The sequence below is a fragment of the Egretta garzetta genome, unplaced genomic scaffold, assembly GCF_000687185.1.
Source record: "Egretta garzetta isolate BGI_Z169 unplaced genomic scaffold, ASM68718v1 scaffold551, whole genome shotgun sequence".
NCBI lineage: Eukaryota > Metazoa > Chordata > Aves > Pelecaniformes > Ardeidae > Egretta > Egretta garzetta.
Window position 1 is genome coordinate 261,185 of NW_009258493.1, and position 23,005 is coordinate 284,189.

The following is a 23,005-nucleotide window of genomic DNA, read 5'->3' on the forward strand; positions in this document are numbered from 1 at the left end:
CTTCCAGAGGTTTAATCAAACACCGTCTCAAGATTCAGAGTCTAGTGGTGGGTCATGACATTAAGTATACAAACACTGGATGTAGCATTTCGTTTTCACTGCAGCTCGCCACAAAAACGCTAGGCTGCAGTTCTTCTTGTAATGCTGCTGCCCACAAAGGTAACGTGAATATTCTGGGGAAGCTGACACATCAGCACTGCTAATAGGACTGGACTGACAGCACACTACCACAAGAGCGCGGTTACTGAACACCTGCAGTGCCAGGATTAAGCAGCAATACCACTGCACTATTTGCAGGAGCGGTCTCACACCCCATCTGCATGGCCTGACTCTGCATCCATTCCCTTCCCCAGCACTGGGGCATAACTACTCCAAGAAGGAGAAAAAAATTGGAAAAAAGCAATCGTTTTCTTTGCCACCTTCCTCCTGCCCACCTGCAGTGCCTCAAGGAAACATAAGATCTGAGGTACAAGGACACTGGGCAGGGGAGGAGACTCTGTGGGTCCCAGGAGAATACAGGTGAAGATTTCCTTACCATCAGAATACAGAGAATTAAGAGATCGCCTGTATTTGGCTGTGCTCAAGCCTCCACCATGAAGTACCATGCCTCCAGCAAAATCACAGTGGTGATGGTGACTGTGAGGGTACACGGGGACAGAAGGATAGCGAGGCAAGAACTCCCTACCCAAACAATTCCTGCTCAGAACATAACAGCTCCCAGCAGTTTGTGGTTATGTCTGCTTTCAGATCTGAATATGCAGGAATAAATGTGATCTTCCATCATTACTGCAGCGTCCTATTTCACCAAGGAATTTCACTCACCACTGGAAGTTGTAAACTGTATACACTTTTCCAGCCAGCAGATCTTCCAACTGCTTTTGCAGCAAGAAAATTAGAGCTGCTGGAAGTACAAGTGTACTTGACCCCTCCTGAAGAACAGCTTATGCATACCTGCGGGCAGAGAGCTTACCAAGTGAAGAATGGCTGCCACAATTTTGTAGACAGTCTGAATCTCCTCTTGCTTGAAGCCTATCACTTTCATGGCATCGGCTACTGCTTTGAACTCTGCACCATCATTGATGGAACACTGATGGGAAAAAGATGTTTGGGACATGAAAGGCTTAATGGAAGTCAACTGTGAGAAAGCAAAGATTCTGCAAGCCCATGGGAAACAGATATGTATTTCACTATTTTTCAGATTTCTTAACTTATTCTAATGCCATATCATATAAAAGCCTTCTGAACCCGGCACTGGACACACATGTATACCAGCAGCAATGAGAGACAGAAATCCATCACAGCACGATTAAATAGTTCAGTACTTTCCCAGCAGAATTTATTGTGAAAGAGTAGAAGCAATTAATAAAAAAATATCTGAACAACAGTTACAAGTAGTGCAGTCACAGACCCTCTGAGCAGAAGCTGCAGAGCACCAGCAGTGAATTTCTGGTCACCATCTTTCTCAAGATGAGCCTCTGCCCCCTCCCCTCCCTTAGACTAGATATAAGGAAGAAGTTCTTTACAGTGAGGGTGGTGAAACACTGGAACGGGTTGCCCAGGGAGGTGGTGGAGGCCCCATCCCTGGAAACATTCAAGACCAGGTTGGACGGGGCTCTGAGCAACCTGATCTGGTTCAAACACATACCAAACATTAACAAAATAAAACAAAGTCTTGAAGTAGCCAGAAGAATTCTGAAACTGTGATTTTTTGCAGGGCTCCTTAAGACAGCTTTGCTTATTTATGAACAATTATTACCGTTTCCTTCTAACTTTATTTATAATGCACGCGTACGACTGTCATGACTGTGCCCATATATATCCAGCCACTCTAACTGCATGTGCAGCTCAGCCTCCTAATGGCGTGGGCATTTTCGAAAGCCAGAACCACAATGATCATTTATTAACTATGGCAAGAGCCCAACACATGTTCAGTTCAGATATTTAACACACTGACATTGCGTGTCAGTTTAGTAGAGGGGTAAGAAACTGAAGTGTTCAGAGGAACATGGTTTCATCCTTCTTAGGTGATAACTCCTGTGCACGAACTTCTCAGTTACAAGACTAATGAAAACAGCCGCTGTGGAAATACAGAGCAGGACCACCTTGGGCAAAAGAAAGGTGACTAGGACTGAAAAAATATGCAGGACTGACTGTCAATTCTTATTTTCTCCTGAGTAGCTTTGTACACTGAAGCAATACAATATATATAATCAAAACCCCCCTACTGTCTGCGTTCTCCACCTTCTTCCCCTTCTCAGGAACAAAATAGTCAGAGGTGTGCACAGAGAACCATAGATCCTGGATTAATTTGCTGCGTTAATTAATCTGCTGGAATAATTTGCTGCAGAATCAATTTGCAAAGTGCTGGCTGGCTACTAATGCAGATAATACTTTCAGAAAAGAGTTCCTACAAAAGCACAAGCCTGGTTTTGCCATAAACAAAGGGACAGATAGTTGCAAAAAAGATCAAATGCCCAATATAGGACACAGCCTCACAACTATATTCCACACTGCTCTCAAGTGAGAATTTTTTTTTTATTGCTGAAATTTTATTAAAAGGATTGCTAATTAGTTCTTTCAACTGTATCATTACTATTTCAAGGTCAGGCTGGACAGGGCTCTGAGCTACCTGGTCTAGTGGAAGGTGTCCCTGCTCACTGCAGGGGGGGTGGACTGGGTGACCTCTAAGGGTCCCTTCCAACCCAAAACATTCTATGATTCTATTATATGATTCTCCTGATGATCTGGGTTTGTTTTCACTGTAGATTTCTAGAGAGACTGATAAAGGCATCTGAGAAGGTCTGTGGGTTTATTTGCCAAAGAGCATCCAAGAAAGCAATTAGGAAATCAGGGAGCCTTTTGCCTGTACCCTGCTTAAGAGAGACAACACTAGGGACAACTCTTATGTTATCCCTCATATGTAAAATGTCCAGGATCTTGTCCTAAAAACTTTAGGGCTTTGTTTCCTTCTTTCCTGCTCAGAAGCCCCCTTGAGGATCAGTCAGATATGAAGAATGAATGCTTCAGTAACTTAAATGCTCCTACTGCCAAAAAAAAAAAAAAAAAAAAAAAAAGAGTCCTTATGGCCTTTTGGACCAGAAAGCAGCATAAGTTACGCATTATGAAGCAGGAAAAGTTTGTCACTGGTAACAAGTCAAATATCTATGCCTGCATTTATTAACAAAGGTGATGTCTCTCCTATTACATTTGATTGTTTTTTATAAGCAGACACACATAGTAGGCACAAGTACACACATGCTTGTCTTCTAGGGCCACAAACGCCGTTAAAAATAGCACATTGCTGTCACCTTTCCATATTCATCCCATAAATACTGGCCTCAGCTTCCGCTAGCTCAGCAGTACTTCAAGTATTTCAAGAAGCATTTACAATTTTAAGACAAGTTATCTCTAACTCACTAACACCACCCTCACCTTTATCTGTGCTCCAGGACAGATGTAGTTGTATGCAGATGCATCCTTCTGAAGATGTAGAGAACGTAACATTTGGTCAGAACCCCCCTGGAGGAGCTGTACAAAGAGTATTTTAAAAAATGGTAAATGAAAGAAAATAAAATCCTTCCTTTTTCTGTTTCTTATCCATCTGCTTGACAAGCAAAATCATAAAAACTTTAAATTACTGCTACAGAAGAAAAAGCTACAGTATCTGGAGTCACAAGTGCACAGGTGCCAGATACATGCTCTGTATCATTGTAGGGCTCTGACCGCCAGAAAGGGGTTGCCTAAACAACTGTCCTTTTGAGTGACACAACTGTTTAGAAAACAAGCCTGAACCTCTTCACAGACTGGACATGTTTACAACTGTGACACGCCACAGATGTGTCTTGGCAAGCACATTTACCTTCGCTGCTACACACAGAGACTTTCCAATACGGAAATGACACATTCATGAGAATGGTGCTAACATGCCATCATGGAGTACTGTGCAAGCAGGGGGAAAAAAAAATAAAAATAAACAAACCTACATTTCCCTCACTGCAAAACTCAGAATAAAGGTTATACTAATAAGCCGACCATTTCCCCCAAAGGACGCACAAGGGAACCACCATACAACATGGAAGACATTAAAAAGAACCCAAAGAAAAAAATAAAGTCAACTTGGTGTCATAAAATTACTTCCATATGGACTAAAGGCCTCAAGAGAAAATAGAGGGATTAGACTTATTACAAATAAAACAGTGAGTCAAAGTCCAATATTCTACCACATTTGTTTAGTTAGCCTCCTTTTAAGTTTACAAATGTGTTAATATGGGACTGGAGGATAGAAAAAAATAAATCTTCCCATGCTCCTTCCCCAGATCAGGCCTCTTCAAAGAACTAAAGAACCTAAGATCACCCAAGATGCAACAACAAGGGAGCCCTTTGCAAAATACACGAGAGGGTGAAAACTTTAAATATTTTGCCTATCGTGTCTGGAAACTTGAGGACAGTAATTTGTTTCAACAAACGAGTACAAACCTGGTAAAAAGAATGAAAGCTTCGTTCTCCTGGCTGTTGCACAATCACACGAGACTGTGGGGAAACAAAACATGAAGATAGGTATTTCTGCACCTGGACGGCGTACTTCCCCAGCACCTCCCCTTAGACACCAATGCATCGGTTCACTGCTGCTAGGACACCTCCAAACTAATCTTATCTTACAGTAAGTCTGTTATGAACATTATTAGCTAGGCATGACCATGGAGTTTGAAGCCTATAATCAAAAAGACCAGCTTGCATAACAGCTGCAATGTTCTACTTCCAGCCAGGAATCCCATGTGGCAACTACAGAATTGCTTTCATGGAAGAGTCAAATAAAACATCATTTTAGTTTGAGTTATTTAATTGTTGGGAATGAAAAACAGGACTCTGTGACTACAAACAAATGCTCCATGGTCCATAGTTAGGGCTTACAGTAACCAGTTCTACAACCCCAGGACAGGCTGACCAACAACACCCAGCCACTGTACAGGTGAACGCTCTGCTCTCACACAAGGACACTGGTTTAGGGTGCAGGAGACAGGTCCATCTTCAGAGCACTCATGCCAAATCAGTATAAAACAGCACCAAAAAAAAAAAGTTAAATGCAGCAGAAATTCAGTCACCGAGCAAGGTATCCTTGGTTTATGCTACAAGTTTGAACTACGGAGAGTGACAGCGTGTGTTCCTGCCACAGCGCAAAGTCACTGTCTGTTAGCTGCTTCTGCTCAGGCCAGAACCTCAACTGCTTTCAAAATGGAAACAAATTTAACTTGGCAGAAGTCTTATGAAATAAATCACCAGGACTGAAGTCACTGCGGCTGCAGCCCCACCCCCTTTTTGCATGGAAGTATCACATGTTAAATGCTTGGGTTTGTTGTTTTACTTTTTAAAATAAAGTGACTATTCTGAAAATAGACTTCAGGGAAATAATGAGAAAAGTAAAAAGCACACACACAAAAGCATGTTAGCAGATGTGGTCAAACATGTAAATTAAAGCCAGACATGTGTCTTGCACACAACAAGAACTGTTAATAGATCAAGCCCAGTTTCTCTACAGAGTTTTACATATTCCAATGTTTTCAGCCACCACTTAATGACATGAAAAAAAAAAAAAAGAATTATGCTTAGGATCACTTGGAATATATAAACCCAAAGCCACTAAAAGATCACACAAGGCTGTGGCATTATTCCAGAATAACACTGCTCAAGCATACTGTTGCTACTTACAGACCTAGGTATCTTCTCCTTTTATTCACCAGTGAGATCTCGGTGCGGGAACTTATAAAGAAGGAATTTTGCAGATGTTAAACTAACCTCAGCTTTTATTCTGGATACAAAGTGCATACACCTATACGCTCATGAGCTTTTGAGTTAACATGAGTCCCTTAAGTGGTGGGCTCTGAAAGCAGTGGTGTTAAAGTAACAGGGCAGCGCTAGTGCTTCAGCAGCGTTTCAGTTATTTATGCTAACTCTTGAAGAAAAATTGAGCCCTAGATTTAACCAGATTCTATGCCCTCAGATGTCACCTGTTGACATACCATGTCTGAAAGAATCACAGAATATCAGGTTGGAAGGGACCTCAAGGATCATCTGCTCCAACCTTTCTAGGCAAGAGCACAGTCTAGACAAGACAGCCCAGCACCCTGTCCAGCTGAGTCTTGAAAGGGTCCAGTGTGGCAGAGTCAGCCCCTCCCCTGGGGAGATTATTCCAATGGGTGACTGCTCTCATGGTGGAAAATTTCCGTCTCATGTCCAATCGGAATCTTCTCAGGATTAACTTGTACCCATCACCACTCATCTTTTCCATGTGGCTCCTTGTGAAAAGGGAATCTCCATCTTCCTTGTAGCTACCCCTTAGGTACTCGTACGTGGTGATGAGATCCCTTCTGAGCCTCCTTTGCTCAAGGCTGAACAAACCCAGCCCCCTCAGCCCATCCTCATACAGCTAAGAGACACTTCCCAGCCCTTGGGTCATCTTGGTGGCCCTGCTCCGGACCCCCTCCAGCCTGTCCACATCTTTTTTGTAGAGTGGGGACCAGAACTGTACACAGGATTCCAGGTGTGGCTTGACCAGCGCTGAGCAGAGTGGGATGATGACTTCTTTATCCCTGCTGGTGATGCTCTTATTGATGCAAGCCAGCACTCTGTTGGCCTTCTTGGCTGCAACAGCACCCTGCTCACTCCTTTTGAGCTTGATGTCCACCAGGACCCCCAGGTTCCTTTCCACAGAGCTGCATTCCAGACAGGTGGATCCCAGTCTGTGCTGCACTCCTGGATTGTGTTTTTCCAGGTGCAAGACCTTACACTTGCCTGTGCTGAACTTCATAAGGTTCTTGCTAGCCCATTCTTCCAGCCTATCCAGATCTTCCAAGAAAACTTTCTAATGGCAAAGGACATACTACAAAAGTAACTACACAAAAGCCTCTAACTCTCAAAGCGAGCATGGCTTACCTTTTCTAGTAAGTAATTATTGATATGCCCACCTATTGGGTCTCCTTTAAAATCAAAGTTGATATCCATATATTTTCCAAACCTGCTGGAATTGTCATTACGGTTTGTTTTGGCATTGCCAAAGGCCTCTAACACGCAGTTGGATTTCAGCAATATGTTCTTCACTCTGGAGTGCAGATAAATGGAAAAGAGAACAGGGTAAGGCCAGACTTGTATACGCAAACCAGTGAAAATTTTCTTCACAAGCATTTTTCAAGAAGAATTTAGTAACAGCAGAAATGCTTTTTGATGACATATTTGGGCAGATGTGCATGACATTAGCAATCCCATTTCCCATGGGAAATCAGTTGGGAGCTCTCAGCAATGTTCCTTACAGCCGAGCAAATGGGAACTAAAGACCAGATCCCCCCACTGAAAACAGCATCAAAAATTCAGTTCCTTTACATACGTAAGTTTTGAAATCAATTTCTTGAACTCTTTTGCAAGTAAAAGAGTTGTCTTTGCTCAAAAACTTTTACTCTGTATGCCTGAAAGGTCATGGAATACGCTCCTTGCACCCAACATGCTATTCTAACGTACACATATTTCAGGCAATTTGCCACAGGAAACATGATTTCTAGATACTGTTTTTATTTTGAAATTTTGAAGGCTTGAGTTTTCCTAAGTTTTTTTTCTATGTGAATTGCAAAATTCCCAGAGTAAAAGTAGTACCTGAAGAAGTTAGGTAAATGCTGTAAAATCAGCAGGCAATTAGTCCAACATGGGTGCTATGCAGCCCAGAGAGAAAGATCCACAAACAAACCAATTTCACTTAATTTTCTGCAAAGCCCTTACCTTTCCACCTCTGCTCTCTGCCCGGGGTTGGTAATGGCTGCTATGTACTGCATAATATATTTACTGGCCTCAGTTTTCCCAGCCCCACTTTCACCTGAGGGCATAAATACAAAGATTACACAACAGACCAAAAAAAAAAAAAAAAAAAAGCAAAGCAACTCACTGAACAGTGTATCTTAATTCTACCCTGACAGTGTTTGGGGTTTTTGTTATTGTTTTTTTTAAAGCAATCTTATTTGTGTGCACTCCGAACATTTTCTAAATATAGCCATAACCCTGCCTGGTTGTTGCTGCTATGCTGACTTAGAAGCAGTTATGATGTAAGATTTCACAGGTCGGTAAAAAGCCTGGCACACAGAGGATCAAAAGGAATATTGTTAGACGAGAAAGACTGGCATGCAGAGGCTTAGCTAGCAGCAGTGCCGGGAACCGCAATAACAAGAGGCTACTGTTCAGCACAGCATCTCGGGTCTCTTGCTTTTCAGAGCTGCTGAAGCACGGGAACATCAAGGAAACAAAGTGCCAGGATCCAGATAGCGACCGTTCATGGTACAAGCCCTGCTCCCACTGTTAGAGCCATGACAAGCAACCAGTCCAGTCATCGAAATAGAGAACAAAACATTGGCCAGTCATCTAAGGGACAAAAATCGGCAGTTCTCTAAAGAGAGACAGGAACCCTGTTCTCGCTGATCGCCATTCACCCAGGCAGAGCAAGCAGAGGACTCGTGTTCAAGTTACCACTCTGCACACACAGATTAAGCTAATGACTGACATCAGCTCTTGAATTAGATAAGAAATAATTGTTAAGGTCTCCACAGATGGATTAAAATGCAAATAAGCAGTTTTAAGATTAATGAAGTTTTCTTTTATAAAATGCTGTCATTAGCCAAATCATTATTCTTCTCCTGCCTAGAATTTCACAAAGATCAAGTGTTCATCACAATGAAGAGCTCTTTCAGCTTACCTGATATTACAATACAGGTGTCTTTTGATCGCCTCTTCATCGCTTTGTAAGCAGCATCAGCAATTGCAAAGAGGTGAGGAGGCCTCTCGTACAATTCCCTTCCTTTGTACTGCTCAATCATGTCACGCCCATAGATGTTTAAGTTTTTGTAAGGATTCATGGAAACGACCACTTCTCCAATAAACGTATAAATCCGTCCTTTTTCAAACCTACCCGGAATGAGACAAAAGAGAGAAAGGGAATTAGTCAAACACAGAGATTCAGAATACATCTTCCAAGGAAGTTGCCTATTTCTTCAGGTGAACTCTTCAATCCATCATTATAATAATACATTGACTACAGACATTACCTGACCAGTGTGGCCTGGATGGCACGTTAGCATATTAGATAGAGACCTGCTGTTACAAGGACTAAGAACTAGGCCTAGCTTTGAAGTTTACCACCTACAAAGGAAATTTCTACCGCTAGTTCATGTACAGATACATGACTGATCAGGCTACCAAGGTACAAACACTGACTATATTTCTGAGCTTTTCTGAACTTTTGCTTTGCCGATGCAATCAAGCTGGCTTTCTGCCTATTCAGGTATTTCTGTTGCCATTAGCATCCTGCCAGAAAAAATGTTTCTAAGAAATTCTTTAGCAAGATTTGTTGATGTAAGTTACTGATTCTACAATGGACAATAACCAAACAGGAGTTTGTGATGAGCTTATGCAACCTGCTTCATAAAGAGGATATAAAGGCAAATTCTTTTTTCACATTCTGCAGTTGTCCATAGCCCAGCTCAAGCCAGAGAACCAGAAGTTTTGAAGCCACTCACTTAAGGTCTAATGACATTGGCAAGAAAGCAAACAAAGATACAAGCCAAGAAGCGACTTACAGCCTTTCAGCCTTAGCAATTAGTTTCCACTCCATCCTTTTTGCTAGAAGGCACTTTGATATCATCCCTGCTGCTAAATCAGAAGTGAAAGCTTTTTAAGAACATGTGAAAACAACCCTAAACTACACCTTTCCTAAACCCTACCTGGCCCTTAGTATTCTTTCTGCAAACAAGACAGAAAATAACCTGACGTTTTGTTAAAATTAAAAAAAAAGGAAGTGTTTAAGTTAAAAGATGTTTTCAAAGAAATTCAGTTTATTGAAAGTTATCTAGCAGAAAAGCACAGAAGGGAAACGGTCTGAAGTTGTGCCAGGGCAGGTTTAGGTTAGACATTAGGAAAAATCTCTTCCCCAAAAGGGCTGTCAGGCACTGGAAGGGGCTGCCCAGGGAAGGGGTCGAGTCCCCATCTCTGAAGGGATTTAAAAGCCAGGCAGATGAGGTGCTTAGGGCCAGGGTTTAGTGGTGGGATGGCAGGGTTAGGGGAACGGTTGGGCTTGATGATCTTAAAGGTCTTTTCCAACCTAAAGGATTCTGTGATTGTATGATTAACAGCTGAAGCATTCGTACAGCATTTTCTTCTCAGGAGGCGAAAGGACGACAGCAGATTTACAGATCAACACGCAGACTACGGCATTTCAACCATTAAATACCTGTCTGCACCCTGTATTTAAACCTTACAACATTAGATGGCACCATAGCCCCTCTATAGCGTTCAAGGGCCTTCCTAATCCTTGATGGGCTCCGGCACAAATTCTAGCATTACTTTATTGAATTTATTACCACCCCCATGTGGTGACAGGCTTGACATTTTCTATTGTTCATTTGAGAATTTTCTGCAGCATCTTGGCAGTGTTAGTTTTTAGCAGGTGTAATAAAACTCAAGAAATACAATCTAGCAACCAGCATTCCACTTTCTAAAAGCCATTTTGCCTCTAATTCCAGCTTCCTCCAGAAATATTTCACTAAAAAGACACCAGACTAACAAAACGGCTTTTTGTTCCTGCCTTCAGTTTAACTGAAGGTAGTCCTGATACGCCTTTCCCAAAACAACAGTGAGCTTAAAATGCAAAAATATTTTCTATTTTAGAGATATATGCTGTTTGAAAGCTACCAAAATGTTTTAGGAAATGTAAGGCCATTATACTTAGCAATACCAGGTACAGCTCAGCAGCTAACTGTTGCAACAAAAATGATGGATAACACACGGTCAACACCACTAAGCAACGCGCACATGAAGTACAGAATTGGTGTGAAATACAGAATTACAGCCCAATTTGTAACAAACCAGTTATTCACTGGGAAAACAGAAGATGGACTTAGGTACACAAGAAGCCTCGTGCACTCAGTCTTTGTTATTTACCATCCCTAATCTTAATTCTTTGAAGCACAAAGCAGCTAGGGATTGTGGTATTTGGAAGAAATTAAACATGCAAGACACCTGTGGGTGTAAAGAGATCACATACCCCCAGGCTGCTCACCTTCTGCCCTCTCAGGTGCACACAGGCAACTCTACATATCCATAGGAGAGCTTAAGAAAAAACCAAACACACACAACACTGTTTCTATTAAGGAGATCAAATCACACGGGGGCATACATATGTAATGGAAACCATTACAAGGACGTCAGAAACAGCAGAATCCTTCCCATCTTTTTGGAGCTGGGCCATCCAAAAAAGCAAGTTGCCCAATGGAGAACATATAGAACCACTCTCCAAAAGTCACGGCACAGCAGGCAATAACCACTGCTGAAGGCACTAGTCATGATAAAAATAAAGATACAGGTTCTGGAGGAAGTTTTAAGCCCCACCGTACTGCCAGATGCATGGCCAGAGAGTTCATGGTCAGCACAGAGAGGTTAAGGGGGTTTCTTTTAGCTGCTGAGAAGAAAGGAAAAAAAGAAAAAAAAAAAAAAAAAAAGATACCCCTACTGAAGGGTGGCGCCAAGCCACCATCACAGCACCCAATACCCTGACCTCTTCCTTAAGTAATGAATTATGTAAACTTTCAGTAGCAGAGCACAGTTTAAGTTTCCTCCCTTGACAGTTCAGTGTCCCCGACTGCCTCGTAAGCAGAAGCTACAGATTTGCCTCTGCCAGCCAGTCATTCGAAGCTCACCACTCCGGAGCAGCCCCCTTGACTAGGGCACAGCTCAGCTTTGGAGGCCTTAGGGCTGCAACACCAACACATACAGCAGTTTGATAAACTGCCTGCTTGCTTCCCCAACAGCTCCAGGCGATGACGACAGATCTCACATTTGGCCTTGAAGTCAAGTTTTAAAAGGTTTTACTAGACTCGGACAAGTTGTGCCTTCAATCTCTGTGGCAAAAGGCTCCAAAAGATGGAGACGAGGGAGAAGGATACATCTCCGGGCATCTCTGAAGCTTAGCTTTAAGGATATGGAGTTTATGAACACCTGACATCCCCGTTTACCGCTCCGTTAATTTTTCTTTATTTCTTAGCATCGGAGTTAAAATTCCAGAGCTGTGCTTAGATGTTCCTAAAAGGAGCTGTCGCTCCTCGCCCCTCCTCGCTGATAAAGCTTCTTTTCATCGGGCAGCGCAGCTCAGCACAGCAGCAGGCCAAGAACAGCAGTGGCTGTTTTCCTAGCTGCATTGCTTTGGTGTGAGATTCTTGGTTTTCCTTGCCCAAGAAGAACTCATGAAAACTTAAGAAAACAACCAGTGACGGCAATCCAAACTGGGAGGTATGAGCTGTGTTAAGTTCACTATTCTGCTGCAAGTCAAGGTCACAAAACCAGACAATGAAGCTATCCGGCACATTTTGGAAAGGCTCATCAATAGGGGCACGCACTCCGTCAAGGGAAAGCTCATCAGAGAGGATGGTGTAATCATTTCAGTACCAAGCATGTAACATGTAGGAGTGGATTTTTGTTATTAAAGGCAATCTACAGCACACTTGAGAAAAGGAACCCCTGTACCTACTCCTGGGGGTTGATACCCCCATGGTCAAACCTCGTTTTGTAGCTATCATGAAAATCACTTCATCTTGTGCTGCAACTTGGAGGAGAAAAGACTTCCCTGTAATGATGCTATTTGAATAATATCTGTATTGCTGTCTTCCGAGTTTTCCACTTAGCACTTTGGCATCTGAAATCTAGATCAGCAGCCAAAAAGAAAGTCACAGTACTTAATCCTTGTGCATTATTTTGAAGAACATCAGCTCTTTCATGAGAAGTTTTTATACTCATTTTTATTACCTTGTTAAAACATGGATTGACAGTGAGAAAATATAAAGCAGTATATATCATAGAATATAAATCCCTTAAAGGGATAGACATTACTGTCCAGAAAAGAAGACCGTCAGAGCTTTGTTTTGTAGTTTTTATTTAGGGAGCTGAAAAAGAAACCCATGCTGAAGTCCAGACATGCTATGTTCACATCCAATTGCCATTGGAAAATACACTGCAGAAATCAGAAAACCGAAGCAGAAATCTTCACCACCAGAGAGCACTCACATTTAGGATTTCTCCCACCTGACAAACACTCCAGTCAAAAATAAAACTGTACTTACCGAGGAAATGATGCAACTTCAAATGCACTCAATACAAATAAAGAAAAGAGTTAGTTGGCAAGACTTGGAACCCATACTCCAAAAAAACATCTGCAGAACACAGACCGTTAAACAAAGGCACCCTACCATGCAATCTCCACTCCAAATGCTGCAATTCTAATTATAAAGGGAATTTCTAATTAATCATTGACATGGTAACTCCTCTGTACCAAAAGATAAACAGAACAGAAACTTGCTGGGATCACAGAAGGCAGGCAGCACTCGGCAGGCTTACTGCTATTTCTAGAATTCAGCATACTTTCGGAGATAACCTGTGCCAGCTACCAGGGATCGTTCATAGCGAGATCCCAGGCTGGGTTTCGCCGGGGTGTGAAACGGCTCCTCAGAAACACACTTTGCCAGCCTTTCCCTCCATCTGTCCAATATCTGAGGAGCAGAGCAACTGCTGGAAAAATCCTGTCAAGTCACAAGTTGTCTCACTTTAAGAGAGCTGAAGCGTAGCTATTGATATTATGGATTATTTTCTTCCAGGGAAAGACCTTCTCTCATTTGGAACTACTCCTTTCCCACCACGGATCACAGATTGACATCATATTCTGCTTCACATATGTGCAGACACACTAAAGCTTTCCCCCGTTAGCAGGTGCTCCAGAAACCTCCTTGGTCTCACCCCTTCCTGCTCCCTGATCATACACAGATGCTCCACAAACAGAATGTCTTCATGACAAGAAGTCACAACACAGCCATCAACCGAAAACGGACTTTCAGTTTAACTCTACAGCAGTGGCTCAAAGTAAAAGAAACGTTAACAAAAAAAAGCAAAGCAAATAATTCAGGACAGATACAAGAGCGCTACAGATGCATCGGCCTGCACTAGATAGTCAGCAGCTAAACCCAGTACCACTGAAGGTTAAAAGAATGATGGTTTCAAACTATTATCTACTTCCAACTTACTCATTAACTCCAAAGCACAAATCAAGCTGAAATATTTAGTATGAGCATACTGCTTTTTCTTCCTTACTCCTCTGTACATGGGAAGAAGAATGATCAAGCAACTGCACACCTCTCCGGCACACAGAAGAGGGACAATTCCTTTTCCTGTTGCAAACACCCCGTGTGATTTGGGTTATTGCCCTCAACGGGGGTCACAGCTCCGAGTTAGTTCTTCCCACCAAATATATATATTAAAAATCCATTACTGCAGGCTTTGACTCCATTTGCATTGCAAACACACATGAAAACATTTAATTAAAACTCGTGTTCGTGAAGAGACATACATGGATAGTCAAGGATGGGCCTTCAGGATGTGTTCACTAAGGAAGGGAATTTAAGGAGACTTCTGGCAGTGAAATCACATTTACCTGTTTTTAAAAGCCAGAACATATAGCCAGCTGCACTGACACAAAGGAACAACTGTTGTTCTTCTGCTTTGGGAAGTAAGATGACTTTGCTTAAGCATACGTCACCCTGTGTGTGTCAGACAATTGTGCTTTTTATTGTGATACCAGGGCTCTCTACTGAGCATTCGGTCCTACTTAAAGACTTTATTTTAGGTAAATCTGGAAATAAACTCAGCTGTCGAGCAGGAAAGAATGACTTTCAAGTCTTTCAGTAAATTGCTCATAAACTGTATTATAGCAAATCATCCTCATCACAAGACAACTCAGATAAACAGGATTTGCGTTGGCAGAAGTATAGCCAAAATATTCTTGCTGCACTTGGAAAAACAGACCAGAAAATTGTCCAGTCAGTGTTACCTCTCCACACTAGGAAAACAACCCAAGTGTGTCACAATTCTGAATACGTGGGTCTACAACATTTTGATCCATCCCGAGAGCCAGAAAAACTGGAATTTAAGTTCTTTTAACGTGCAGGTGACATTTTTGCTTGCAGTTGGCCTGTGCAGATTCAGTTTTCAGATGTTGCCGGTTTAACAAAATAGGAAATGCCATTCAACGCGTGCTCTGCACCACTCCTTTCCTGTATGGAGGGAGCAGAAAGGGCAGAGTGAGGAATACTTCATTCAATCTGCAATTTTCACAGTCAGCTTTGGAAATAAGGTTAAAAGAGTCCTTTGTAATGACGTCTTTTTTTTTCAAAAGAAAATAGTAAACTACGAGTGACCAGTGCCACATCTTCCCCAACAACCCAACATTTAAGCAAACTGACTGTAATTTGGCAAGGCAGATTCAGCTAAAACACAACTGACCCTCAAGTCATCTATACAGCTTTGCAAACCCACCAGGTTAAGGTCAGGGGAAAGGAAAATGGCAGATGGATGCTAATCTAGCTCTAACGAGTACTGAATAAAGGCTAAAACTATGAAATGTAGCTGGCTAGCTAGAAACTGGAATAATATTAAAAGCCTTCTCCTTAAACTTGAAGTACTAACCTTGCACTGAAAAAATGCCAAACCACTAAACATAGGAGTCACTGAACTTTCATTTCTATTTGCGTCAGACAGAACAAGCTGTCTCTCCTACAGCAGGGAAGCGTTGCATACTCTTTTTTACACATCTAGAAGTGTAGCAAAAGGCACAAGCAGACTTGAAGTAGATAATGAGACAAAAGGAAGTTCTTTGAAAAGCTTCCAGGGACAACATAACGCTTTGTGGTTTTATTCCAATCCACACATGAGGAAGTTGCTATCGAGCACAGGTAGAGGAAAAGCAGCTTGCTCCTGATTTCTCTGTGTAGAGCAGTAAAACACTCCCACTTTCCACATGAAAAGTCTGGCTGCAACGCTGTAAAATCCTAATGCAGTAATCATATTGCTCTGCTCTGAGCAGGAGGTTGCCCTGAATGACCTTCTGAGGCTGAATTATCCTATACATAACCAGGAAAGAGTAGAACAGGCTTGGGATAGCACACCAAGAGACTGCCATCTACCCATAATCTCTAACTTTTTCTTGAATAAAAGCACATAATCTAAAAAGACAGTAAAAAGGAAAAGAAAGCTTGGACGTCAGGTAGGTTCTTCTATCTGCTCCCATCGCATGTGAAGTCAACCAGAGCAAGTGCGCAGAAGAGACTAGAGCTTGTCTTGTGAGAGAACTAACTTAATACTCATAAGACTCGTAAAACTACTGAGGAGATGAAAGCAATCACTCTATAAATACATTGGTAGATGACTATAATCTTGCCAAGTAGTCAGAAGAAGTAATTAAAGAAAAAACTACACAGACCTATAAAAAAAAGGCAGGGGGGAGGGGATGCACTTACCCTGGCTAATGTAGGCTTTGAAACCGGAAGCTGGCTGTCAGGGGAGCAAAGTCCTGGAAGAGCATTTCAATAGACACAGAAAGGACTAGTGAGCCCGGCTGAATATTGCACGTATGTCTTTAGAAGATTCGGCTTCCTAAACTGATCAGCAACTGACTTCACGATCCATTACATTCCTTCCACTCTGATGTTACAGCATTCACGTATTTCAAAAAAGGCACTTTACCTTCATTCACTTCCTCCCCTTTCCAAACCCCATGTCCCCACTAACTGTAACATGCCACACCACAATATCTCAGCCTTCAATTTGGGGAATTCAGCTTTGTTCATCGGATTATACACCACTGTGTTAAAGGGTATGCTATCTTGAAATGTATCAGTGGACAAAACTGCAGCACAAAAGGCAGAAACCAGACTAATGACTGGTGGCTGGACAGATTCGCATCATGTGGAAGATACCATCTGATTTCATCTCCCTGGTTCAGTGGTGCATGCATTCTGCAATGGTCGGTTTGCCTGAACCAGGCAAGGACTGGCTTATACTTCTGAACAAGCAACCTTTCTTTCAGGGGATGCTGAAGGAACTGTAAAATCTTGCAACCCAACAGAAAGATCAAGAAACATTCAGAAAAACAAAGACCATGACTGACAGATACCCTGTTACTTCCTCCTAACTTCTGCAGTAACTTCAGGAAACAAAACCCATTCATGTCGATGCTGACGACCCTGATAGAGCATCCTTGTAAAAACAAACATAACCTGAAGCCACATCAGCAACTGCACTGATGATGACTTTCAATCTTATTTTCTAAGCCTTCTCTTTCTTACACATATATGATATACTATACCACCTCCCCAGTTTTCTGTATACACTGCACAATTAACAGAACTTTGTATTAATGTCTAACTACACCTGTGTTTATTCCACAAGCCTAGGTGCAATCACCTAGGTACAATCACAGCATTCCACAGGTTGTCTTTGTAGATGCTTGGAGACTCCTTTTGCTGTCAGCTGGCCATGAGATGCTGATGTTCAGATGCTTCATTGTTCTGCTGTAAAGGAATATTCTGCATTTGTTAAGCTCGTGCCCAGTGCTGATCTGTGAATGCCGCTGGAGTCTCCTGAATACAGCATTGTTTTGATACAGGGCTCAAAAAAACCAAGAATCATCTTGCAGTATTAAGATACAGTACACCATCCTCAAGCACTCCAAAAAGCTTGCTTAGTCCTTTGGTAACATTAGGTCTAAAATAAAATTAGATGCCTTATTTATACTAACACAGGCCACATGCAAAAATAATAACACAAAATATGCAAATAATGCACAAATATAACTTCCGTTTCTACATAATTAGGGTTTCTTTTCGAGTTGTTACAGCGATCTGTACCATCTCACCTCAACACAAATGTTGAGTATGTAGTCCTTAAACAGGACCGACTGTTTTCTAGCCATGAAACCAGGCAGACTTCTTTAGGCATTTATGGGTTTTACAGCATATTGTGACTTAACACAGCTCTTGTGGTTTTGGCTCGTAAACTGTCCTAGCAGCACATTAGATTACCAACTAAGGGCTTCGGCAGACAAACTGCTGAGTCTCAAAGCAGCAGATGAAGATATTCCACCTACAGCTGCCCATCCAGTTCCTTTGCCAAAGATTCCCTTCTGCCACGTCTGCTGAAGGGATGGTGATGGACAGCCCTGATCTCAGCCACCCCAGGCTCAGACTACCACTGACACCATTCCCTGCAGGACGGATACCAACAGCTTCGGCCAGCTAACATGAAGAGCCATAAGCAATGGAGGGGAAAACTAAGTTTGCAAATCACAAGGCAAACATGTTTCACCACAAGATGACTGTTAACTATTCAGGTTGAAAGAAAGGACTTGTGCTTCCTTGAAAGCACGTCTAATCAGGAAAAGCTTCCCACTTCTTGGTCGTAGATTTGGCTCAGGTTTGTTGTTGGATTTTTTTCTTCTATTTTCTGTTTTGTATTGGAAAAACTTCATGTTGCCTAATGGCAATCTGAACCAGAATTGCAATGAAATCCCCTCTTCATCTTTCAGTTGCTCCCCCATTAGCAAGAATCAAGCAGCAGGTGCCCTGGCAGACAAACCCTCAAGCCCTATGAAAATGAGTTTAAGTATGTGTATCAGTGCTGAAAAGGCTTAGTAAATACATGAGGTTTGTTCTTCCAATTAAAAAGCAACTAATATTTTACAGAAAGTTTAATTTAGAAATAAAGGGAGTTTTTTTACTACAACCAAGTGTAGCACTTTCAGTCGAAGCCATGAGTGTGACTGACCTGGCGGATTCAACATGGGGATCTTTTTCCCCTCTCACTGAGAGGACAACTTAAAAGAGAAGGAAAGGTACAGGGAACTCTTCAAATACCCTTGTGGATCTGGAAGCACAGGGTAGGCTAGGCAAGATAAGCAAATGAATTTGCACAACAGTCTTGAGTACTTTACTTTACATTCTTTGAATGGAAAAACATCTGAGGAGTAGGAGAGCTGTTATTTACGCATTCATCATTCATTGCAAAAGGAGTGAATTTCTAAATGCCAACTGTACTAAGTTGTTAAACAATAATAATGCAAGGGGAACATTAGCAATATGGAAAAGGACTTAACTGGTTTGATTATTAAAACAGATTACTTGATTTACATGCTGCTTGTTTTACCGTTTTAAATTATCACCGGAAAGATTGTGTTCATTTACTTCCTTTAGATTTCACATATTTTTTTCTGTCAAGACAGCTCCCACTCAGAAGCTGAAAGACTACTCAAATAATATTGTGAGACAGTACAAATACCGCTCAGAATTAATACACAGATAACCTGTAAAATATCTACAATCCATCTCCCACAAGCCAAGATGACTTTGGCCACGCCACCGCATTTTTAATTCTAGGCCAGGGGAATTCAGAGCCAGTGAAATGATTTAAAACAGGATCTTTTGAGACGACGTATCAGCCCAAGAATTCAGGCAGGCTCCTACTTCTGTAAAGTATCGTTTGTTAGGTAATAAGCATTATTAGTTAGTGACAATCACCGAAAGTCAGAGCAACGCTAAACTGTATCAAGAAGTTTAATAACACTGATTATTTACTGAAAGCACAATTTTAGCCTAGAGTGTTGGTCAAGTGCATACTCTCAGCTTTGGCAGATCTAATTACACACTCAAAACCAGCAGCACAGGGTAAACCTGCACTACTGTTTATTTCCAGGATTATCACATTCATTTCTGACACATGTAACAAAGCACTTGGCCCAGTTGAAAGCAGGGCGTTAGATGAAATGATCTCCGCAGGTCCTTTCCAAACATCACTCCATGGCTATGACATACATGTTGCAGCTTCAAACAACGGCTGAAAGTCATTATTTCCAATAATAGCAGCACAGGTTTTCAAATTAATTTGGCTATCAGCCTTATTTATTTTCTTTTTTTTTAGAAATCAGTTTAATTAACAGTTCAGAGCTATAACACCTCCTCCTCCAAATGCAGCTATGTTTCTCTTTTCCTCCTGTGACCAATCAGCTGCAGAACAGCAACATACTGCAACGAAGCACAAAGAAATACACTTTGAGTCAAGAAGTCTAGCAGTCACAAACTGTCAATCTCTTTAAACCGTTGAAAAATATATATGAAATCATCTATTAGAGGAACAAATTCTTTTCTGTATTATTTTTCCTATTTTTTTAAGTTAAGAGGTTTGTATTATCCTTCTCACATTCATGCAATCGTCTCTTCTGCAGCAGGGATATCTCATTAATACTTGTACAGTTGGAATAACACAGATCTATATTACTAAATACTAAATTACTAATAATTAGAATCTTAGAAATGTTCATGAATCCAATCCCCAACACACTTAGCGATCATCTGCCAGCAGGCAACAACAAATGAGGGAAATGGATGGATCCATTGCCAGTTTCCCGAGGACTTCTGAAAATAACAGGGTGCTTCCAGTTTCTCAGAGTATTTTGCTTTCATATTTGGAAAGCATTCGCAATCCCTACATTTAGGTGTCTGCTAGCAATCCATAGTGGAATACAAGTGTCAACCTTTATATATCAGTACGCACATATCATGACTTTGGTTCTGTAAAACCTACATAAAATGCACGCTTCTCCAGTGAGAACCAGGAGCAAAGCTGACGTCCTCACCCCAAAGAGGCCTTTTGTTATCGAATGAAATCCTGTTCAGATCTGGCTCAAGCATAACACTTTTCCACACCTACTAATGAAAGAATTTGAACCCACAACACATACAAACTTACTTGCATTTTAAATATTTAATATATTGTGATGCAACAGTCACTACTACACTACTCCGTGTGTACATATAGCATACACACCGGGTATAGTATTTTCATGGTCTTTTTTTATATATACATACACTAACCATTAAGGTTTATATTCACACAAGGCTTCTCCTAGTAAATATTGCACACACTCTTCCGGCCTGCTTCTAACTGAATCCGATTAATAAAATAATCACTTAAACAATCCAGTAAGAAAACACATCTATAGCTTTGGGATACAATGAAATGGTTTGAGGGACTTGCAGATAAGGACAGGGTTCAAGTGGTTCATTCACAGCACTTTCATGCAGTGCCAGTAAAATTACTACAAATCCTGGTTTTGTCAAAAGGAGAGCAGAATGTATTTATGAAATGACTCTTTTCCTCCTAAATATATTCAAGAGAGACTTACAGGAAAAGAAATAAAGCTTAGTTATTTCCTGTTCGCATCTTTGTCCTTTGAGAAAGAGAACAAAGGAATTTGACACTTCATATCTACGTTCATCTTGAGCACCCGTTCTTTGGCCTTTCAGCTGGAGTACAGAATGGCAATAACAGCTAAGGAAATAGTCCTACGTATAGAAAAATCACAAGCTTTGGTAAGTCGCTGCTGCAGTGCATGGGTCATTAATGCTGATAAGCAAAGACCAGGAAATAAGGACAGTCATTAATACCATATCTTCACTTCTCTCAAAGTACCAGGTCAGAGTAGATAAACACCAGCTAATTATTTTTTCTACTTCTCTCTCATGCAAGGAAGTTTCATACTTGCTTGTGTAGTGAAATACTGTCTCAGTCCTAAAAGAATAACAGTTCAGCAGTGAAAATGCCAACTGTTCTAGGAAATGGGCCACGCAAAAACCCTTCTAAACTGTCTAGTAACCTGATACACGAAAAATCCTTTCCTTAGTACAACTCTCTTGATGTAACCTCAAGCAAGACAGACCAGGGATCCAAAATAGTTTAACACCACTTGAAGCATTGGTTCACCCTGAAAATACCTCATCTGGGCTGTGGCTGCGGCTCATCCGATTCTGGAGAGGAGAACAACAGATACCCACTAGCCAAAGCAGTATGCCAGGCCCAAGGATTCCTGCTCTACAAACACCAACTGGAAGCCCTAAACCACAGGATCAATATGTGCAAACAAACCAACCAACCTGTGCAACCAGCCAGCACCGATCACACACGATTGCCCCTTTACCACCTAGTGCTGCTTTACCAGTGTTATTCCTTAAATTCCTTCTGTTTTCCCTTTTTTTGTTGGGGATGGGGGTGGGGGGTGAGGAGAAGCGGAGAGAGAAGGAAGGCTGGAGGGAGAGGAGATAACAGAAAAAGTGTAATTCCATCAGCTTGGGTTTGGGGGTTTGTTTCCACTTTTAGTTTAAACAAGTCAAACTTTATTTACTGTCCTTCCACAAACCACCGGTAACTCTTCATCACAATAACCATCACTATTCCTTTTTTTACTATTTTAAATACAGAGAAACAAAACCATTTATAGTTATTAAAACAAAAGCCTGCTAATATTTTATGAAGTTATACCAACATGTCCTTGTCTTTACTGACTGCATCTCCTCACACTGCACCTCGTGAATGTTTTCTAGAAGCACACTGAACTGGTGGCTGATATTGCACAGCGCCTGTAGTGTCCTCTAATCCCCTTCTGTTGCTGATCCATGACCTTGCGATTTACAGCACATTACTCATCTGTAAATGAATGGCTCAGCGTTTTGTATAATTGGATTTCCTCCATGAGGCGATCCAGGCACCTTCAGGAGGAGCACTACCCCCCCATTCATGCCATCACTAATGTTATGACTCCTGCTTTTACACAAAGGCGACCTCAGCAATATCTGTATCATCTTTGTGATCAGCTGCGGGAAGATTCTTGTTCCACAGGCCACTTGATGCAAAGCGGCTCACAAGCACAGTGTCCTTGCTAGCTCCTCTCAAGTAAATGTTTTGCCAGCCACACTGCCCAGCACCTGCAGCAGAAGAGGGATCTTTCTCAACAGGTCCTTGCACATATGCTCCCAGAGCTCTCCAACAGACCACATTCTGCACCACACACCATGGTTGCTCCCCCAGGGCACCTGAATGGAAGCCAGGTTATGGTTTTTTTGAGTAGCCCTGCAGGACAAAGCCAGCTTGCCAAACCCCTGCAGAGAGGAGCACTTGCATTTTCAGCCTGCCAGCCCTGCATCTGGGTTTAACCAGCACACTGCCACAAGCCTTAGAATCACATAATTGTTTAGGTTGGAAAAGCCCTTTAAGATCAAGCCCAACCGTTCCCCTAACCCTGCCATCCCACCACTAAACCCTGGCCCTAAGCACC

The 23,005-nt window shown here is 41.8% G+C and overlaps 1 protein-coding gene across 2 annotated transcripts in view; it reads right to left on the bottom strand.

Annotated features, from left to right (window-relative positions):
- The window catches only part of MYO1D (myosin ID), a 163,731-nt gene that overhangs the window by 117,190 nt on the left and 23,536 nt on the right, over positions 1-23,005 (bottom strand). For both annotated transcript variants that reach the window (XM_009645483.2, XM_035901265.1), the window contains exons 2-7: positions 8,729-8,937; positions 7,765-7,858; positions 6,931-7,096; positions 4,477-4,530; positions 3,433-3,528; positions 971-1,087 (exon numbers count right to left, since the gene is read on the bottom strand). In XM_009645483.2, the coding sequence (XP_009643778.1) occupies positions 971-1,087; positions 3,433-3,528; positions 4,477-4,530; positions 6,931-7,096; positions 7,765-7,858; positions 8,729-8,937 (736 nt within the window). The remainder of the gene's footprint in view (positions 1-970; positions 1,088-3,432; positions 3,529-4,476; positions 4,531-6,930; positions 7,097-7,764; positions 7,859-8,728; positions 8,938-23,005) is intronic.